General features: G+C 33.1%; 3 protein-coding genes, 1 non-coding gene and 1 pseudogene across 4 annotated transcripts; 3 read left to right on the top strand and 2 right to left on the bottom strand.

The window, feature by feature from the left end:
• The first annotated feature begins 263 nt into the window (after positions 1–263).
• Positions 264–1,014, top strand: LOC107634720 (putative E3 ubiquitin-protein ligase ATL44 pseudogene; annotated as a pseudogene).
• Positions 1,015–11,617: 10,603 nt separating this feature from the next.
• Positions 11,618–11,690, top strand: TRNAE-CUC (transfer RNA glutamic acid (anticodon CUC)). The gene has a single exon. It is a non-coding gene; the product is annotated as a tRNA-Glu (tRNA).
• Positions 11,691–11,780: 90 nt separating this feature from the next.
• Positions 11,781–12,906, top strand: PER1 (1-cysteine peroxiredoxin 1). The gene is made up of 3 exons (XM_016334940.3): positions 11,781–12,006; positions 12,081–12,229; positions 12,310–12,906. The coding sequence occupies exons 1-3, from the start codon at positions 11,796–11,798 to the stop codon at positions 12,700–12,702; spliced, it is 753 nt and encodes a 250-aa protein (XP_016190426.2). The 5' UTR covers positions 11,781–11,795; the 3' UTR covers positions 12,703–12,906.
• An 818-nt stretch (positions 12,907–13,724) lies between these two features.
• On the bottom strand, positions 13,725–16,177 carry LOC107631483 (polygalacturonase At1g48100). The gene is made up of 6 exons (XM_016334941.3): positions 15,536–16,177; positions 15,278–15,445; positions 15,146–15,190; positions 14,865–15,072; positions 14,682–14,763; positions 13,725–14,587 (listed from the first exon to the last, which is right to left on the bottom strand). The coding sequence occupies exons 1-6, from the start codon at positions 15,977–15,979 to the stop codon at positions 14,083–14,085; spliced, it is 1,452 nt and encodes a 483-aa protein (XP_016190427.1). The 5' UTR covers positions 15,980–16,177; the 3' UTR covers positions 13,725–14,082.
• Positions 16,178–20,136: 3,959 nt separating this feature from the next.
• On the bottom strand, positions 20,137–22,145 carry LOC107631484 (glycine-rich RNA-binding protein 4, mitochondrial). Its single transcript, XM_016334942.3, has 4 exons — positions 21,851–22,145; positions 20,965–21,033; positions 20,778–20,884; positions 20,137–20,685 (listed from the first exon to the last, which is right to left on the bottom strand). The coding sequence occupies exons 1-4, from the start codon at positions 21,987–21,989 to the stop codon at positions 20,542–20,544; spliced, it is 459 nt and encodes a 152-aa protein (XP_016190428.1). The 5' UTR covers positions 21,990–22,145; the 3' UTR covers positions 20,137–20,541.
• Positions 22,146–22,572: the final 427 nt, after the last annotated feature.

Raw genomic sequence — 22,572 nt, 5'->3', positions numbered from 1 at the left:
TATATATAATTATATATATATATATATACAACACTCTCTATGTTTTTGACATGTGTATATAGATGTTTTATTTTATGACTGTATTTTAAATAAAAGTTATAAAGTGATAAATGTAACATGAGAGAAAGAAATGTTTGTTTTGAATAATAAAATGAGTAGTAGTGTATGTAAGAGTAAGGAAGAGTGATGGGATGGGATAGGAGTCATAGGACATAGGAGGAGGAAAGAGAAAGATATGTAATGTAAGAGATGAGTTGCTTTATATAAAGAAAAAGGGATGAGAAGATGGAAGTGGATGATTAATTAGAAGGAGGTCCCATTTATGTCCACCAATATAATTTCTATATGTTGTTCCATTTCTCCATTCTACTCTTCATGTTAATTAGTTAGCTTCTTCTTTCTTTCTATTATGGAGGCTGAAACTACTCTTGTCCCTCCCACGGCCACACCGCCACCACCTCATAATGGTGGTTTGGATTGGACAGTTGTAGCGGCGGCCATCGTGTGTGCCTTGCTGTGCGCTCTAGGGCTCAACACCATGCTACAATGCGTGTTTCAGTGTGCGGGGCGTGTTCTCACGCAGCCTCTTCAATGGATCGCTTCTCGAAGGCTCAATTCCGGTCTCAAGAGGAAGGACATGGTGGCTCTCCCTACCTCAACTTTTTCTTCTTCTTCTTCTTCTTCTGAAGCAGCTCCTAGTAACAATAATAATAACAACTGTGCAATATGCTTAGCAGAGTTCAGTGATGGTGAGCAAATAAGGTTTCTTCCGCAGTGCAGTCACCATTTTCACGTGGTTTGCATTGACAAGTGGCTCCTCTCTCATTCTTCTTGTCCTACTTGCAGGCACCTCCTCAAGTCTAATGCTGATTCTTCTTCGCTCCACTCTTTACATATTCTCTTAGCTTAATTCCTAGCTAGTATAGGACTAGATTTTTTACATGCTTCCTGTCAAATATTTATTTTCTTAGTTGTTCAATTATTATTCAATACATACACTACTTTGGGTAATGGTACGACACTAAACATATTTAGAAGTATTGGCTAAAAACATCCAGTTAAACTGTTGGACTAAAGATATTTAACTGCTAACTAAAAATCTAGTTAATATAAACTAAAATTTTGACCTGAGTTTTTCTCCACTAGTTATTGGATTAATTACTCTCTTCTTAAGTTTCATTGAACAAGTTTTAATTTAATGTCCGTTTATTATATCCTTATTTCAAATTTTCAATTTTGAATTCTGATATTTTGGAGTTCTATATATCCATAAAGTTTCAGCTTAGTTATGCATACTTATCCATTCCAACTTTACTACTTCTAAACAATTACAGCCTTAACTTTGGATGGTACATATAATGTGCTTGGTCAAGTAAAGTTGGTGAAACGATGGAAATCTCATCAGCAATCGGTTGTAAACTTGTAATATTGTTTTGGATGAACATATTATCCCAATTATTATTATTTATTAACATGTTGAATTGCTTTTAATTTGACATATGATATAAGGACACGTATTTAGAGAAACGTGGTATTTATTACGAAAATGAGATGAATAAATTTGAATTGCATTACCATGTATAAAAAAAATAACAGACAAATTTATTATTTTTGACTAACCGTTAATAAATAATATTTAAAAATATTAACTAAAAATATATTATTAGATTTTAGATTAAAGACATTGAATTAATAATTAAAATATTAATAAAAAATAATATATTTTATTAACTTTAGTATTTTAAAAAAAATTAAATAAAATTATATAAATATTTAAACATTTTTGTTAAAAAAAAATACTGCTACCTTTCTACTCATAAATGATTTTTTTTTACTTGATCATCTCCTCTTCATAATTAGAGCAATTTTTTTGATATTGTAATAAAATGTGTGATACACTTTATTATATATTTTTGTGCGACTGAGTTTTATTTTCTGCCAATGAACTATAACTCAAATGATATAATTTTTTTATATTCATTTAGAGTAGGGGTGGCAACGGGGCGGGTAGGGGCAGGTTTTTGCTCTACCCAACCCCGCCCCGCCCTACAGAAAACCCGCATCAAACCCGCCCCGTCCTACCCGCGAATTGTAAAATGTTAAACCCTAACCCGCCCCGCCCCTACCCGCCCCTATAATTATTAAATCCAACAAATAAAATTAAATTTTAAAAATTATATAACCACCATTTACATACATAATATAAATTAAAGTAAAAATTTATATATGATATAATATTATTAATCATTTTACTAATTATTTTATATATGTTACGTATATTATATATTAAAAATATATATATTTACATATATATTATATATACCGGGCGGGTAGGGGCGGGTTCAACCTAAATCCGACCCCGCCCCCGCCCCGCACAAGAACCCACCCCGTTAAAACCCGCCCCGGTGCGGGGGCGGATAATTACCCGCTCCGAGCGGGTAGGGGCGGGTTCGGGTAGTGTTGCCACCCCTAATTTAGAGGTCACAGATTTAAGTTTCTATATCTTTGATTAAAAAAAAAGTGAGTTTTACATATATTTTAATTAAAAAGAATTTTTTAAAATTTTGTAATACCAGACGTTGACTTCTCATAACAGGGTTAAACACATTTTTTGTATTATTTTGGTGAGATACATCATTACAAATTCAATATTAAAAAAATAATAAAATATACATGTATTTTTTTGAAAATTTATTATGGTCGGCCAGATATGGATATTGATTATGAGTTTGTGCAGTTCTAAATCGAGTTAAAATTTATTTTGGCTTTACGTCAGCCTCAATTTTGACTCCGAACTTCTAAGTTATTTAATTGAGACCCCCAAATATTGAATGTTGATTCATGTTTATCTCTGCAGCAATCTCCATTAATGAAGCACTAATGTGGCACATTAAGTTGCCAAGCTGTGTTGCCACTTAAGTTTCAGATTGCCATGGTAGAACGTTGATGGATACGTAATGTGGACAAGGTTAAAATAACCCAAATAAACCTCTGAAAATAGACTTAAAATCCTAAATTGCAGCCCCATCTTCGATCTTGTTGAGAAGATGATGGGTTCAGGAAGTCAATCTGCGAGCTCTACAAGGTTGCGTTCTTATGGCATTTCTGAGAGGAACCCTAATAGTGATAGATTGGGGAAGATTTTAGATTGGTGTGGCTATGAAATGCGTTCTGTGCTTCGATGGTTTGGGACACATGCGAATCCTAAGAGACCCTTTTTATGGGTGCCCAAATTATAATGTAAGTTCTTTGTTATATGATTTTTTCTTGTGCGTTGTCTTCTTCAATCTGTTACTGGACTAAAATTTCTCTTAGGTATTCTTATAATATTTTATTTCTTTGTTGTGCCTGAAATGACAGACAGCTGGAAGGATGTGGTGTGGTTTCTTTGTGTGAGCAGATGATGAGAAAGAAAGCAGCATAGTGGGATGACAAGTACCTGCAAACAATGATGATAATTGAAAAATGAGTTTAGCATGAAAAATTAACACAATAGAATCTAAGATTAGGTGTTTGAAATTATGGATAAAATTTTTTTAGTTTGATGATTTGTATGTTTGTATCTTTGATTATTATTTATGGTGTAAATGTAGATAAGATGTGATTAGAAATATGTAGTTGTTTATATAAATTAATAATATGAAGTAAGTCAATGAAAAAATAAATATGTTATTGAAGCATCCTTCTTATAATTGGGATATTATAGTTGTTATGCAATTCTTAACAAATAAATTTTAATATATAAAACTTACTAGAACTTTTTATAAATTTCAAACTTGTCACTATATAGATGTATTCAAAATAAGGCATGCATATCATAACTAATATTCAAGGACATTGTTTGCCATAAATCAACCAAAACAAATTGAGCAACATAAACTTGGTAAGTGTATGAACAAAATATAACTTAGAAAGATATTACTAGCCAAGTCATAAAATAAGATAACCATGCTCCAATCACGAAAAAAGAAGAAAAAATCAACATAATACTAATGCATATTCTTAATCTAACTATCCATCACTTCTTTTTAGGAGGCTTGAATCCTGGTTTTAGCCCAGGTGTGAGGACAAATTTTATATATGCAGCTATTCTTGAAGATATTCCAGAACTTGCTCCCTACATTGGGTCAAGATTTGCTGAGTTTGGGGTTGGAGAAGATTTTCTTTTAGGCAGCAGTTTGTTAGACCTCCCTGCTGGGATCACCTATTTTACCATACCACAAATACAATTTGTAACAGCCCAGGCCACCCGCTAACACGATATTGTCCGCTTTGGCACACAAGGCCTCACGGTTTTGGCTTCGGCTTTATAAGGTCCCATATCGGTTGAGGAGGAGAACGAAGCATGCCTTATAAGGGTGTGGATACCTCTCCCTAGCATGACGCGTTTTGACGAGTGAGTGTGGGGGGGGGGGTTTAGGCTATCATCCATATCGTCAAAGGCAAAACCGTGAGGCCTTGTGTGCCAAAGCGGACAATATCGTGCTAGCGGGTGGTCTGGGCTGTTACAGATGGTATCAGAGCCTGTGCCAGCGAGGGCGCTGGACTCCCTTAGGGGGTGGATTGTAAGGTTCCACATCGGTTGGGGAGGAGAACAAAGTATGCCTTATAAGGGTATGGATGCCTCTCCCTAGCATGACGCGTTTTGACGAGTGAGTGTGGGGGGCTTAGGCTATCATCCCTATCGTCAAAGACAAAACCGTGAGGCCTTGTGTGCCAAAGCGGACAATATCGTGCTAGCGGGTGGTCTGGACTGTTACACAATTAAGTTAGTGACATAATTATAACAAGTATATAATCATAAATACAATTTAAATCTACAAATAAAATTAAGTAAAGATGAAATCACTTGATATCTATCTTTTGATTGTGAGTCAAATGGTTGGACTAGTACAATTTTTGAAGGAGTGACAACATTTTTAGGAGCATCATTAGTAATAACATCTTTAGTATTATCAATAAAAGTCTCCAAAGGAGTCACTAGATTAGAGGCACCATCTCTATCTTGATCAGTTGTAACAGCATCATATCCCTTACCTTTTTTCTGAACAAGAACAGTTGCGGTTGCTTCAGCAAGGACAACTGCAACATCATCAGCCTTCTTGTATGAGTAGCTTCTCTTGGTGTTGCCTTTTGTGCCACAGTAAGTACAAGTAAACTCTTTTTACTTTTTATTCAACTTGGTAGTTTCAGTCATAGATTTTTTTTTTTGTCTCCGAAGGCTCTTCATCAGCATCCTTCCTTCTCTTATTCTTCTTTAATGGACCTGGCTTTCTTCGAATTTTTGAAACTTGAGGCCTACTATACTAATACTTCTTCCATAAGGCTTGTCCAGGAATCAGATTTAGAGTATGCATATATGTTTGTCTAAAGAATCCATAGTTAACCAAGAGTGACAGTAATCTTCAGGATTACCATTCAATCTGAAAATGACAACACATGCATAAACACATGGCATGCCTAAAATTGAGTGGATATATATTAGAATTAGTATTAGAATACACTAGATTTGCATATCATTATATGAAAATGGTTAATTAAATTCTGTAATCTTCCAGAATCTACATGTGCAAATTTTCTTGCTTAAATCAATAGCCATGTTTGTCAGATAATAACCATGGATCTCAAATTTCTGATAATTATCATCTCCACAACACACTGGACGCCATTTTTGTGACTCCTTTTTTATCTTCTCAAGTCTTCTCTTTTGTATAGGGAATAATTTGCCAATGTGATGTTGTAGCTTAACCTTGTTTTTTGCAATTGTCTTCATCACGAATATGCGAACCTCCACCAACAGGATAATTATAGGCTTAGCTCTATAGTCTATACTCCTTAGTGCTTGCATTGAACATTTTGCATGCATTATTACACATGTTATTCAGTTTCAAACCATGACTAAAGTATGTTTATTCTATGATTTCATTGGCCATTTGTTCAGATAGGCCCAAGCATCGCATCTTCATTCTTTCTTTTAAACCTCTCTATCTTTAATTTAAACCGATGTCTTGTGGTCTCTCTTGCACACTTCCACCACAAAACCTCTCAATTTTTGTTCTTTCTACTAGTTAAAATTCTTTCACATGTACCGAACACAGAATTCATGTTGTACTTTGGGGAATACATTTTGAACAATTGAAATTAATCCTTATAACAATTTACCAGCAATTACTTAAAAATAGTTAGTAACATATAAATAATTTAAAAAATTCTCAATTACTCAAACCCATTTCACAGTGGCAACTCCTCAACCCAACGTTTCACTTTTACTAATAATAATTTACTATTTATAATAAATATGGTAAAAGATTTAGTGCATATTTTTGTTCCGAAAACATAATTTATCATATATTTAATAAATAAAAAGTTGAATTAATAAATAAATTAGTATGGCCCAATACACACCTTAAATTTAACTATGTTAAATCTAAATTGTCCTTGCAAACAGCAACACAAATTTATGTAGATTAAAATAAACTTATGAAAAATGAAGCAAAATGAATTCAAGTTAGCTCTAACTTTCTGCAAATTTGACATGAAGCACCAACTGTCTTGATGTGGGTCACCCAGATCCTCATGAAACAGTTTCAGAAACCATCTCCAGTTTCTCTGTTCTCCACTGCTACAATGGCCTAGGCAATTACATAAATGTGGTTGTTGGCGTCTTGTCCTACAACAGAAAGGAGTTGGCTACCGAATTGAGTCTTTAAAAACGCTCCATCTAATCCCTATCAGAGGACGACATCTAGCTTTGAAGTCCTTCTTGCTCCCATCAAGGCAGATGTATATTTTTTCAAATATTGGATCCTCTTCTGGTTGTGGTATGACTCCAATCTTTACAGTTGAATCATGGTTATTTTTTAGAGGAGTTTCTGTATACTCTCTAACCAATGTATATTATGTTGCCACATCCCCGTAAACAATGTTTCTTACATCGGTGAGTGCTCTAGATAGAGAAAACTTATTCAAGTCCAGATTACACTTTCATTTGAAGTAATCAGAAGCCTCTCCATGCTTTAGGTTGGAGTATTTTTTTTATTATCTTTTTCACCAACTTCGAGACTAGCCACTTCCTATTTACTGTTGTGTTCTTAATTAGTCCTCCTAGTATAAATATGGTCATTATTGAAAGTCTTGATCTGTGAACAAATCTCTTCATGATCAATGGAAGCATAGGCAATCCAGTTACAACTCTCCATCTTGTATTTACACATTGCTCTAACTCTATTGCTCTCGTTATTTTTGAATTTTATTTGCCTCCCTTCTTGTATAGTGAACTCCCTTACTTCCTCAATAAAATCATGTTTTGTATTGAACTTCATACCAACCTCCAATTTTAATTTCCCAAATCTAGCCCCTTCTATGAACATGAAAAATGTATCATCATCATCAATATCAGATTCTTCATTAGAATTAGTGGAGTCTTCATCTCCTCAGAATGCCATGAATCATTTTCATCAGAGTCATCATGGTAGGAATCAAATGCATCATATGGTTCCTGGACATCACTTACTTTTCCTAGCACATAACCCAAATCAATGTCTTCATCTGAATTTCGCACAATGACCTCATCCTCATCACAGAAATCTTCAAGGCATAACTTGAATTTTCCCTTACCTTTTTTATTTTTACACTCCCTAATCCTTGCCGTAACCACCTCACAATCAGAATCATAGTCACTCGAGTTCTCAAAAGCTTCGGGTCCAAGCCTATAAAGCTCATCTTCTACACTTTTATAGGAGTCATTCCTCTCGCTATTCGAGAGTGTCACTGTAACCACCTCACCGGCAACCTTCTTTTCTTTCGAAGCAAATCTAGAAGCTGATCTTGTCACTCTTCTAGGTATTGATGTAGTGTTATTTTTGGTAGCACTTATTTTTGGAGTGGACTTGAATTTCTTAGTTAAAATTGGAGTGAAATTCTTAACAGTAGTGGTGGTTGGTGTGAAGTTCTTAATAAGATTAGGTTTTTCTTTAAAAACTGGATTGGTAGGATGCTTATCATGGAGTTTGGATGTGGTCTAAATTGGTGGTGAAGAGGTGATTTGGGCTGGAGCTGAAAAGGTGGGCTAGGTTGGAGGTAATTGTATGGGCTGAACTGTATCGGAAGTGTAGTTGTTGGCTGGACTGGATATATAGTTATGGGCTAGACTGGACTCACAGAGGTAGGCTGGATAGGAGAAGTAGAGGTGAATTCCATAGGAGTTGGATGTGGACTGGTAAGCATATATGTGGGTGTTTTGGATAGGAGATGTGTTTGGGATAGATGAGGTGCTTGAGTTGGAGTCAATTTTCAGGTTCTTTTGAAATGGGAGTCATCTCAATCAACTCTAAAACCTCTTCAGCCTCATTTTCAGATACTCCATGCTCAAGATAGGCATGCACAACTCTATGATTATTCGTTGCATGAAAACACATCTCAAGCACTTCACTGTCACTTGAGAGTGCTCTCAATCCACTCTTTAATGGCCTCCCAGGAACTAGCCACCAGCACTCTTTCAACTTGTCATAACCCAGCATTTTGTACAAATTGAGAAGATATCCATCATGTCCTCATCCAGTCCAACCAAGTTATCAATGTGGTCTCTAACATAAATCACATCTTCATCTTGATTGGTCTCAAATTGTCCTCTATGACGAAAAATAATTGTTATTCCATCATCCATCTGCAATTCAAAATCAATGACAATGACATCAGTTATATTTTTAAATAACATGTCAATAGTGTTAATACCCTACAGTCCAATTTTACACAACTAAACCAAACACTTCGAATTTGATTTATATTTTATTCAAGATAGAGTAATAAAATTGAAGAGTTTGTAGTTATTAACAGTTCAAAATAACTGTTTTTACTTGTATAACAATGATAACAATCTCTGCAATTTTATACTATATATCTTCACTTGGATGAGCTAAAAACAGAGAGCAAATAATACAAATACAAAATAAATACAATCTTTTTTAAGTTTGTTTTCCAATTCTCTTTTCTTGTCTATAGAAATACAAAACAAAACATTTAAACAATGATTACCATTTTTAAATTCAGCAACACAAAAAAAAATCCAAAATCCTAACATATTTAAAATTCACAAACTAACAAAATCCTAAACCTATACTGTAACACAAGCTAACACACAATGCAAATCCTAAATCAACAGATAAACATAAAACAGAGTCTAAAAATATTATGAATTTTCCTTAGTTCTTAATATGTTCTTCGGCCTTTGTTGCTGCGTTAATGCTAGTTCTTTAACAACCTCTTTGAACAGTTTGGAAGAAGATGAATGTCAGTCGCTAATTATTTTTCTTTGTGAAATTTACACATACGAGAGGATCAAGAAGGGTCAAATATAGTCTATTTGATAGTCATGGTGTAGACCAAATATTTTTAATCCTTCAAATTCTAAAATGACGTTGTTTTTAATGGAAATTAGCGCGCTTTTAAAATGGTGTCATTTTGAATATTCTAATATGATAATTTTAGTGTTCCGTTAACAAAAATCACTATAAAAATTAAACGTGAGTAACGATTTAATATTTGAAAGTCTTAATTGAATAACTTAAAATTTTAAAATTAAAATTAAGACCCACTTAAAATTTCAAGGATTAAAATAAATTTTAACTCATTCTCAACTTGTAAGAAATCAAGTCATATATATTAAGTGCGAGCATGAGTAAACACTTTGAAATGTCTAATCACCAAACATATACCCCGCAAAAGTAAGGAATCTCTCAAACATGCATAGAATATTACACCAAAAATCTGTGGATTCTTTCCAACATGTTGCTGTAGATGACAATGCATACGCTCTCCGACATAGGCGAGTGTGTGATAAAGCCACAATTGCTCCCAATCCCATAGCCCCATCACTTTTTTAGGATAGATTATATTATTAAGATTTTGTTTTTGTTTTAAGTTACGCTATTCAGTTTAACACTTTAATTACATCACAAGTCCCCCACTACATGAGTGCCGCCTTTAATTCATCATAAACATAGCCAAACAGAAATTAAACGAAATTTATGTTTGTAAATATAAATTTGTATAAAATTAAAAGTGAGTTGGTGTTGATATAGTTTATATTTAAGAATTTTTATTTAAAATAAGGTATAATAAATTAAATATTATTTAAATTATATTACTTAAAAATTAAAAAATATAAATTTAAATAATTATTTTATATTATTTTATTTTATTTTAAATATTTAAATAAATTTTAATATTTTTTGGTGAAATATTTGGTTCTTGAACTTTTATGCGAATCTCAATTTAGTCTTTAAATTTTAATTGTTTTTATTTAATTCTTAAATTTTAGAGTAAAGATCCAATTCGGTCCTTGTCCATTTTCACGAAGGACAAAGCGATCCTTGTAAAAAAAAAGAGACACTTTGATCCTCAACCTTTTTATTTTGGGACAATACGGTCCCTCTGTTAAAAAATTTATTAAATAATAATAAAAATTAGTTTTATAGGGTTTTAATTGTATTTTGTGGGGGTTTTAAACCCCCACAAAAATCTTTTCAACAATATAACCAATTACTACCACTACTATCGTTATCTTTTCCATTCTCATTATTATCACTCCTACCTCTATTATTTTTATTGTATAACCATACTTTATCATCATCATTATCTCTTCTACTATTATCATCACCAATATCAATATTATCAACATTAAAATTCTCTTCTTTCATTTCTTATTCAATGTTATTTTTTTTCCTTTAAAAGATATTGTACTATAATTACTTTTTTTTTGTGGCATCATTTTTATTAATGATTTTTCTTCACTTAACCACCGTTAATGAAGGAATTTTTTAAAAACAAAGTTATTAATAGATTGTGGAGATTTAAAACTCCCACAAAATACAAATAAAACCCCCACAAAACTAATTTTTATTATTATTTAATAAATTTTTTAACAGAGGGACTATATTATCTCAAAATAAAAAGGTTGAGGGTCGAAGTATCCCTTTTTTTTGGATAGGGATCGCTTTATCCTTCGTAAAAATGGACAAGGACCGGATTAAGTGTTTACTCTAAATTTTATAAACATAATTCATGTATGTTAGTCCTTTGAAACAATTTTTAAGATACAGATCAGAAATTAACAAAACACTATCGTGAAAATTGTTAGATTCTGTTCTAATTCATTTATGTTAACCTTTTATTTAATTTGGTGTTTCTAATGGAAATAATAGAATTGCAATGCAAAACAAAAACAAAAAAACCTCTATACAAGAAAGAAATAATAATAACGATAGAAAAAAAATTCATATAAACAAAACTAATAAGAATTCTATAAAAAAATAATAACATGTATGAGAGAATATTTAAAAAAATGTTACGAAAAAATAATAAAATTTATGTATAAACAATAAAAAACATAATTAATAGATAAAAAATATTTTTTTAATTAATAATTTAACAAAAAATAAATACAAAAGCTAAAATTTTTAATTTTTAAGTGAGAAGAAATTAGATGATAGAATCACGTTTACATCTACAAAGAGAAAAAATAGCCAATCAAAGAAAAAAGTTTTCAAAAAACTAAAATAGGAATAGACGAATTTAGTTTTTATGAGTAAATAAAATTAATATAAGTTGAGCTAACAAATCCGTTGTAGTCTAGTTGGTTAGGATACTCGGCTCTCACCCGAGAGACCCGGGTTCGAGTCCCGGCAACGGAATTCAAATTTTGTAAAAATCGTTTACTTTTTGGTTGAAAAAGTGTGAGAGTTGCAACTTGCAAGTGACATGTACGCAAGAAAAGGGTGACGTCCATAGCCACAATCATGCCACGTTCTCTTCATGCAGACTACCTTCTTTCCTTTATATTCAACATCAACACACATGCAACTCTCTCCTCATCTCTTCTTCCAATCATCATGCCAGGCCTTACCATTGGAGACACAATCCCTGACCTTGAAGCTGAAACCACCCAGGGCAAGATCAACCTCCACCACTTCTGTTCTAATTCATGGACCATCCTCTTCTCTCACCCTGGTATATACATATATTCTCGGCTCTTCTTGTTTCATATATTATAACTATCCATATTCATGCATGATTATTATTAGGTGATTTCACCCCGGTTTGCACCACGGAACTTGGGAAAATGGCTGAGTATGCTAAAGAGTTTAATCAGCGAGGAGTGAAGCTATTGGGTTTATCATGCGATGACATTCAATCCCACAATGAATGGATCAAAGACATTGAAGCCTTCACTGTCAGTATATTTATTTACCTTCAATATATACTTGTTGTTTAATGAATTCCCTTAGCTTAGTTATTGCATGCATAATGCAGCCAGGTTGCAAGGTGAGTTACCCAATCATGTCAGACCCAAAGAGAGAGATAATCAAGAAGCTGAACATGGTGGACCCCGATGAGAAAGATTCCAGTGGCAATAATCTACCTTCTAGGGCTCTTCACATAGTGGGGCCTGATCTTCAGGTGAAGCTGAGTTTTCTGTACCCAGCAACAACAGGGAGGAACATGGATGAAGTAGTGAGGGTGGTGGAGTCTCTGCAGAAGGCTTCAAAGTTCAAGATTGCAACACCAGCAAACTGGAAGCCAGGGGACCCTGCTGTCATTCAGCCAAGTGTTACTGATCAACAAGCCAAGGACATGTTCCCTCAAGGTTTTGAAACTAAGGATCTCCCTTCAGGGAAAAACTACTTGCGCTTCACCAAAGTTTGATATCATATCATATCATATCATATCTTATTTTGCTATCTCACAAATCTAAATATGGTTAAGTACGAGTTGCCCTCTTCTCTAATGTTATGTTTTATATAGACACTACTTAATATAATGTATCCTTTTGTTGACTGTGTTATACACTTATACTATAACAGAATCTGAATCTTAATTTGGATATGTCACAATATTATTGCTATTCTAGTAAGGCAGTGTCACGGATATGGTTAAGTATGTGTAAACTCGTATTGTCTCATATGCATGTTTTAGTTTTACCACAATGATTTCAATTTTATTTGTTTTATTCTGTGGCTTTTGTTGTTATTTCTTCACAAAAGATGAGCTCCTACCATGCAAGTGTATTATATGAACAAATTAATTCACATACACAGGCTTCCAATAATGGAGTTAATTAATTTTTATAAAACATAAACTCAACATCTTTTGTGCCCCCACCAACTTACATGCTTGTATATTATTGAGAGGATTCATGCATATTCTTTTTTGTTATGCCAGCGCTGTAAAAAACATGTGGACACAATTGCACTGAAAACCCACGTGTGCACAGAATGGACTCCATTACATCCACAAGATTGCCTTTGGATTTAAACATATTATATGGTGCTAGGTGATATCTCCTCATATAAACCAGAAAACATGTATGAGTTGACGAATTTGAATATTCACCACTCACGAGATTGCAAAACACAAGTATTGTGCATGTCAGAAATTCACTTGTGATCATGGTGATCGGTAATTATGCTAATGCTATTGTCAAAACACAACACAAACAAGAACTCACTTTGAACAGGATCATTGTGTAGATCCAGTTATAATTAATAATTATGAAAATGATATTTTATATATGATATTTTATATATAATGTAATATGTAAAGATGTACTAACAATCCGTATTTTGCCACCACAGGTTCCTATAGATATTAAATTATGAACGTTGATGGCATCGTGAATATAAAATCTGAAGTTAATCTTGTCAAGGAACTAAAAGTGTACATGATACTAACCATATAATATATATATAAATGTTGAATCAAGCTATTACAATAGAAGAGTCCCAAAAGAGGACTATAACAATTCTATATTTCATCTCACAATATGGGATAAGAACACCCAAATGGGGACGAGTCCTAATTCTTAATATGGAATTGGAAACCACAACCACCAACACATAGTAATGGCTCTCTGACTTCTATACTTGTAGTATATATATATATATGTCTTCTATGACCAACCAAAACTCAAATTAACATTTCTAATATCAACTGTCTCAAGATAGAAAATATAAAAATATTGAGACGATTGAAACAAAGATAAGACAAAAAAAATGTCTTTATCTTGAGACAGTTACTAAAAGAGATTTAACTGCATTCAAAAGCAGAAGGGTCGGCCACAGTCTCAGGGTCACCTTCCCTTAAGCAATTGATTGGAGGTATAGTCCAAGTCTCCTGTGTCCCATAAGCATTCCAACAAAAAGGATCATCAACCAATTCTCCTTCATATGGAAAAAGCTCAACATCAGAGAGTGTTATGTTTGTGCAAGCAACAGTGTCACTGCAAGCAAAGTGAATAGGAGGGGTCCTAACATCATAGGTACCCTTAATGTTCTTGTAGGACACATCATTCACATGAACAGCTGAAGTTTGGTTATGGCATTCCTTTGACAAGCAGTAATATTGGTCTATGATGATGCAGTTCCTAACATTTTCCATTTGGATATTCTCAAATCTCAAACCTGTCACTGATCCCATCCCACCTTGCCATGTCTTGATTCTTAGCCCATTGTCTGATTCTTTTATGATGGTGTTCTTGACTGTTAAGTTGGACACACATGCTTGAGAATTGTGCACTCCAAGGCTTCCAATGCTGTAATACAACACATGATTAGTAACAATGAGAATCAGATTAGGTGGCACTTATTTTAGTAATCACCAATAATTGGTAACTGGTAAGTATGTACCTAATCCCATGGCTAGGACCACAAGTGACACCATCTATGTCCACGTTTGCAGTGCCCGGTCCAATTGAAATGCAGTCATCACCTGCTCAAAATTAGTCAAATAATTAATAATGTTATTATCGTAATAAGTTGTATAATTATAGTAAGTAGAAGATTGCTGTTTTTAATTATATGCATGATTACCATTGCTTATCATGGTATTGTATATTCCGACAGCCTTAGAGTTTTCAACATGGATTCCATCAGTGTTGGGGCTGAGTTTGGGTGAAGAAATGGATAGCCTATCTATTTGTACTCCTTGGCAGCCATTGAAAATCATGTGGAACTGAGGGCTGTTCTGGATTTTCAGACCACTCACCTTCAAGTTGCTGCTCATGAAGAACCTCATCATCTATTTATAAAACAAACAATGGTAAGATAACAATTGTAAATAACTAAATTTTCTTGAGTAATGGATTACTTACAGCAGGACTTCCACATGGTCCTGAAGTTGTTTTTCCATCTGCACTCTGAAAATCCAAAAATGAAATTAATGGGGTTTTCCAATTGAACTCGAAATAGTTGAATTGATCAGCAATATGGAAAGATGGTTATACTCTGTGAGGTTTGCAGGGGAGATCCCACCACTTATCTCCATTGCCTTCAATGGTTCCTGTGCCATTAAGTAACATTTGATCAAGTCTATAAAACACAAGCCATTGATTTCGGCTATCGGATTCCGGCCATGAATCCGGTCCATCTGGTGCCATCAATGTACCATCCACCTACTCACATTCAAACCTTGTTAGTTAACATTAATCTTAATCATACATGATTAAAATCACAGTAACTATTATGAGCATTGTTGTTCTTACTTGGAGTACCAGTCCTGGCTTGCATGGACCTGAGAGAATACTTGAAGTGACCTTAAAAGAGTAATTCTCTGGAGCAAGAACAACACCAGACTCAACAGCACAAGCAGCTTTCCATGCTGCCCTGAATGCTGCTGTGTCATCTGCTAAGCCATCACCAACTGCTCCGAACGACCTCAAATCAAAGATGCCGTCCGGAGCAGACTCTGGAGGAGGAGGATCATTGGGGTAAGGTGTGGAAGGTGTTGAAGGAACAGGGGAGTAATCAGAAGCAGGGGGCTTAGTAGGAACAGGGGAAGGAGAAACAGGGGAAGAAGAAACAGGGGAATTTCTCTTATGATTATTTGTGTGATGGTGGTATCTTCCTTCCACATTTCCAATGTTGTTATGGTTGAAGAGTAGAATCATAGTAATCCATAGCATAAAAAACCAGTGAATGGTTTCCATTTCTCACAAATGTGTATGAGCCAATGTGGAACCACAAAATGGTGCTAAGTTGTTTTTTCCTTTTTCCCCTTCTGTATGTAGACAAAAGGAAGTTCTTGAGCTTAAGTTAAAAAAAAAAGAATGCAAAGGATAATGAAATGAAAATTGAAGGAGGAAGAATGGCTAAGGTAGAATCTGATTTGTAAGTAGAAGCAGAGTGGCCTAGCAAGCAAGGATCATGTCTTATTTATATACTCAGAAACATACATGTATGTTTTCTTATGAAAAAATAAATTCTCAAGCATGGAGTTGCCACGTGTCAAGTCCATGTTGATTGAAAGTATAGTGTGTCATGGAAAATATTGGACCCTTCTAAACCCCTTTTTAAAGTTTAAACTTTAAACAACTCTAATAGTTGTAAGCTTGTAGTCTTTATTTTATTTTTTATTTTAACTATTTTTTTTCCCTCAAGGCAATTATTTTTCTTTAAAGTGTTGAATTATTGTGGTCCAGAATGTGATGCCTTGGTTCTTCTCTTCTTACACTTTCCATTCTCTTGGCCATTATCTGCTCACAGTTTCTGAATTTTATGTTGCACACCGAACAATTTTCTGCTGCTATGAGCTACACACTCCCAACATATATTAAAAGTGTCAGAATTAAATTCTCAAAGCAAAAAAAAAAAGGATTTAATTTTATATAGGTATAAGCTGAATTTGGATCATTAGTCACTTATCATGAAGTAACTAATTAAAGTGGACGTAGAAAGTATACATATATAGCAGAATAGTGATAAGAAAATAGATTTACATATTTATAGAGAAAAATACACATTAGACCCTTCAAAAGACAGTAAACATTTTTAGTTTTGTTAAGGTAGCTAACTACTAGAATGATTATAAAAGGTGGTATTTAATTTTTAGCATAAGTTGATCCAATGAGGTGTATTTTACCCCTGAAAGAGGGCAATAATATTATATAAATAGGATAAGATATAATGCATGTGAAATATATGGCTGCAAGTTATTAGGACCAGATCTGTTTAAATTACACAATAGAATACAATAAAAGATGGTAAGAAGTTTCATGTGGTGAATCACAACCACCATTCTAATTTGAGCTATGGCAGACTTTATCTTTCAATTTTTTGAAGTAGAAGCTTTCTCTAATTGATTTGCATTATTGATGGCAAAGCAATTAATATCACATTTCATATTCATTCATATGCTGACCGTATCTTCAGGGCATTCTAAGAATTAAGCTATCACAATTCACACACATCACTTATCCCATCACAGCCATTTAAGAATATATGATTATTAATTAGTGAGCAGCAAAATATTTGGTGGTTGTGTTGCTGATATGAATGTTTATTTTCAATTTTCCAGTGAGAAGAGAACACGTAAGGTTTGAGAGAATGATGAATTAAAAAAAAAAAGTGCAAATAAAAATTGGTTGTGATGATGTAAAAGAAAATACAAGGGATCCCGTGACTCTTTGTTGTTGTTTAGTTCCTTGTGGCCAAGGAATAGTATTAGGTGGGCGACAACAGAGAATTAACACATTCACGGGTGGAATCAAAAAATGTATCATATTATTAAATGCCAAAATAAATAAATAAATAAATAAAGACTACTCAATTGACACATATAAGAGAGTGACCCTCTTAGAAACTATGACCCTTCCCTCCTGTGGTTCCTTCTATCTACATATCTGAATGTCCCTTTACGTGACAACTCAACACAAAATAATAAAAGAGACCATTGAAAAAGTGATGATAGATATTAAGAGGATTATATTTTTTTGTGACTTCACCTGATGAGTGATGAGGTTTAATTTGCTTTCTTCTAAGCATGCAATGGTGTTTGACGTGCAAGTTGTATGTTAGTGAAAGCATGCATGCATCAAGTGTGAGTGTGAAGAGGGTTATTCAGAGATAAAATTGTTGAGCATGTCACGTGCTTATTAGCCTCACGGGTGTCATAGTAAAGGACAACAATATCAAAATAAATTATTTTATTTCTATCATAATCCTGTTTAGCTCCTATGTAGAAAATATAGAATTGACATATAATAATATAATTCTCAATTATTGGAGAAACAAAAATTAAATGTTTTGTAAAATTTTTGTTTTGTAAAATAATTTTGAAGACTTAATTCTGTTTAAATATTGCATTTTATTTAATAATGCAAGAATATGAAGCCAAAATGAGAGGCATCTTATAAAATTTTGGTTTAATTACTTTATTAATTCTTATAATTTCACCAAATTTTTAATTAGATCTATATATTTTTTTTCTTTTCAATTGAGTCTCTACATTATTTTTAATTTTTTAATTATGTTATTTTCATGTTAAAAATATTAAAATTAACAGAATATTTTTTTAAAATAAATGCGACCAAAGATCTAATTAGGTTTTTAATTATGAATATTTTTAATTTATGAAAAAATATTCAGTTAATTCTAATATTTTTTATACTAAAAGAAACCTAATTATAAAATTAAAAGTAGTATAAAAATTAAATTAAAAAAATATAAAAATTTAATTACAAATTTGATAAAATTACAGGAATCATCGGAATAATTAAACCTAAATTTTTTTATAAAGAAAACTGAAAAATAGGAAGTAGAAAGCTTAATAAGGGAGAGGAAGAGAAGTTTTCAGTTTTGTGATCAAAGAGATTCTGGGGAGTACTTTTTTTTAGACCTGCAAACACAGTGTGGGGTGAGAGTGTGTGGTTGACAGTGAAGCCACGTGGCAAAGGGTCAGGTGCACGCGCCACACGCGCCTAGATAGTGGTTCTTTTAGTCCATGAAAGATTCTTTGAATGATATACTAGTAATACAGTTCCAACTTCCAACACTGTTATATTATCACATGCAACTCCTAAGCACATCATTTTACTGAAACTCATGATCTCACAAATAATGGCTTAAAAGTTAAAAGCCCATCTTTCACGTGCTGGCGTCTTCTTCTTCTTGTGCATGTCACGGGCTATATATATATATATATATCATATGTTAGGGTAGGATTTAATTTAAATTAATCAAGGTTAATATAATTGTTGGCTTGATTGCATTTCATGTGATGTGGACAAGTGTATAAGCAGAGCATTATGGTGTCTTATGCACTGAACATATTGTTCAAATAATCCCATTATTTTAAGTCTAATCTTGGATGCATGTGTGTTAATATGGGTCTAATTAAACACTAAACATTGCAACTAACCAGAATTGGCTGGACCAATTTGAAAAAAAATAGTGCTAGGTGTTCCATCTTAACAGGCTCCTGTTCCAATTCAATCAAGTACATTCACATGTATAATATTGACGAATTAAATTATTTTATTGATGGACAATGAAAGTACTGTAGACAGTGTTAATTGTTTTGTCATTTCTTAATTTGATTAATAGAATGCAATATTAATGAAAACATTAGTTATTTTGTTCAAGTTACTCAAAAGCTCTAGTGTTCCGTGAAGCTCTAAAACTTCATTTGCATGTTATGTGATATTAAGGTCAGTAGTTGGATCATTTTATGGATACTATGAATTTAATTTCATACCATATAATTGTATTTAATTAATTATTAGTGTTTGTCTTACATAAATGTGTGTATGTTGCATTGTATCCATCATCATCGTTGTAATACCTAGTAGCTAAATAGAGACAAAAAATGCTTTCCCTCCTTTGTGCACGAAATTAGCAGTGGACCTGTTGTTGTTGTTGTAGTCCCTCTTTTCAATTTGTTATATGATTTTTGTTGCTTTTATCCTTAATAATCTTTTATAATTTGATGCCAGTGTTAGGTAATTATGTCAATGACCAATAGTCTTAGGTTGGAAAAAGGCTAACAATTAAAGGTTAGCTCAAATGATGCAAGAGTTTTCTATTAGAAAAATGATTGGTATACTGGTTTTTTATAGCCATACTAGACTAACTTATGTCCGAAATAATAGTGAATTAGTGATCATGGTATAAGTCAAACATAACATAGGCAAATGCTAAGCATTCTAAAAAAAATAGAGTGTACAAGACTTAATGAAAATTAACTTGTTATTAAAAATGAAAAAAAACATATATATAATACAACAAATCCTATATTTTAAGCCCTATACCTAAAGAATATACTACCCTAAATCCAAAAGTTTGAACCATTGATATAAAATATAATAAGTAAAAATTTAAGATTTGTTTAATTAACAAAAAATACAATCCTCTTTACTTAATAAAAGAGTGTTTGAAGAGGCTCATAATATACAAAAGAAAGAGCAAACCTAACATAAGTTGTTTTGATCTCAAATAATCTCCTTAGTCCTTACATCAAAAAGCTAAGGTGTTATTGAAAAGCACACCCATTTTGTAACATGTTACATATCCCACTCCTTAAATGGTTTTATACAAAATATAGTTAATGCAAATGATCTTCAATAACTTCAAAGATATAGCATTTATTTTATGCCAAGATGATCGGTAATGAACTGAAATTGTTGCATCAACAGCCATCCTCCTAGCATACTACAACTTCCAACATTTTAGCTTCTTCAATCTTCAGAAACTTCACTGATTCAGAAAATTTAGTTCAGTACCAGCAATCTACCACCTCCTCTTGCTCTGGCTCTGGCAAAGTCCATTTCTTTTGGGGCCCTGAGGTCCTTGGCCGTGCACCATAATCATCCCAGCCAAGCTTTGCGATTTCTACATGAATCGTCCTACCATAAAAATCCTGTAGACAACCGACAATAAATAAATTAGACAAGCACATTCTGGTGCCATTGTCTATAATCTTAGGACGAGGCACGTTGTAAAATTTTGAACCTTCTGATCCATTGTTTCTAGCGCAAGCATGGCGTCATCTTGACACATGTATTGAATAAAAGCATATCCTTTTGATCTTTTCGTTTTTACATCTTTAGCAACCTTAACTGCAGTGCATACAAGAGTCAAGGTAAGTACCGAGCTCAATTCCAAATCCTACAATATGGATGTTGAGAAATGCACTTACCTTCAGCTATCTTGCCAAAATTCGAAAATTCCTTTTGCAAAGTAGTCTCACCAGTATTATATGGCAAATCTGCCTCCAAATAAGTACAAATTGAAGTTACTATAAAGTACATTTAAGGCTCCAAAAGAAACAAAGTGCTGAAGCATGTAGATATCACAAGGAAAAAAATTACTTAAGGCATACGAAAAGATTACAGAAGACTCCACCAAATAATCCCTCAAAATTATGTAGATTAAACCTAAACAGAAGCTTAGAACTTGATAACATAATGTTTCACTGTGTTACTGGAAGCCCATCTGTCTAGAAGTTGAAAGCATATAAGATAAAATGATTTATTAAAAGGAAGGGTACAAATGTGAAAGACAGAGATCCCACAACCTTGCATACAGATCACTCTAACAAGCTTAAAGAAAAGATTAGAAGTTTGCATGTAATTATCACCAATTCAATTCCTAACATCATGCATACAAATCCATCAGCCGTTACATCTGTTTGCCCACTATGATTTAATGTCAGCAAACACTCACAAATTTATCAGGGGCCAATCAAAAACCACTCCAACAATTTAGGCAAGATATCCACCACATTAATAATACTCCTTCAAATGACTAAGTTTCAGCTGCCTATACATTTTTGTGCTATACATTAACCCACATAAAAAAACTGCATTGCATCCTATTGGGTGGAGAATTTCTAACAAGCCTTCGCATAAAAATCGCTACTTTGCAAAGAAAAAGGATAAAAAATTTTGCTTGTTCTGAAGCGTGTGGAAGCCGAAAAAGACTCAATCAACAAGAGAGAGAGAAGGGCATGCAAGGCACATGAACAGCAAAAACAAATAGCATAATATAGCAGAGAGAGAGAGAGAGAGAGATGAGATGATTACTCTTAACAAGGATTTTGCTTGCAAGAGGATAGGAATGAGGTGCGAACTTGAGAAAAGAAGATTGCTGTGTGTGGAATTCTGCTCTAACGCTTGCAAAGGGTTTTGGGTATACAGGGAACGAAGCCAGCACCATGTTCATCAAATCAGTGCAGTTGTTACTTCTTCAGACCACAGAAGCCACAAAAATCCTCAGTCACCAGAGCTCTAGTGTCCAAACTCCCAGAATTGTGACCTGGGAAATGGGAGTGGAAGTGGAAGCCATGTTTCTTACTTTCTTAGGTTTTTGGGCTTGCTTGGTTAAACTTTTATCAAAAGATTTGTTTTAAGTGATTTTTTCAAAAAAAAATTTAAAAATATAAATAATTTTATATTTAAATATTTTATATAAAAATATCTTTTTATTTAACCATTATCTTTAGATACAATAATATAAAAATGCTTTTTATTTATGAAGAATGCTAGGGACCAGCAACTTTTGTAATTTGTAGCCATCAAATAGCCATTAATGATAGTTTTAATGGTATGAGATTGGTATGATATTTCATCCAATAGCTCACTTTTCTTTGCTGGTTACATGCTAACCAAAATTTAACAAAATTGCTGATTCCCTAGACTTTTCTTTTATTTATTTATAATATTAAAAGTTTAATATAATTTCTAAAAAATTAGTATTTTTATTATTAAAATTTTGTTAAATATATTAAAAAATAAAAAGATTTATT

Source organism: Arachis ipaensis, chromosome B3, assembly GCF_059453495.1.
Source record: "Arachis ipaensis isolate K30076 ecotype BB chromosome B3, ASM5945349v1, whole genome shotgun sequence".
Classification (NCBI taxonomy): domain Eukaryota; kingdom Viridiplantae; phylum Streptophyta; class Magnoliopsida; order Fabales; family Fabaceae; genus Arachis; species Arachis ipaensis.
Note: the sequence above shows the minus strand (reverse complement) of the source record. Positions and strands in the feature narration are given on the sequence as shown.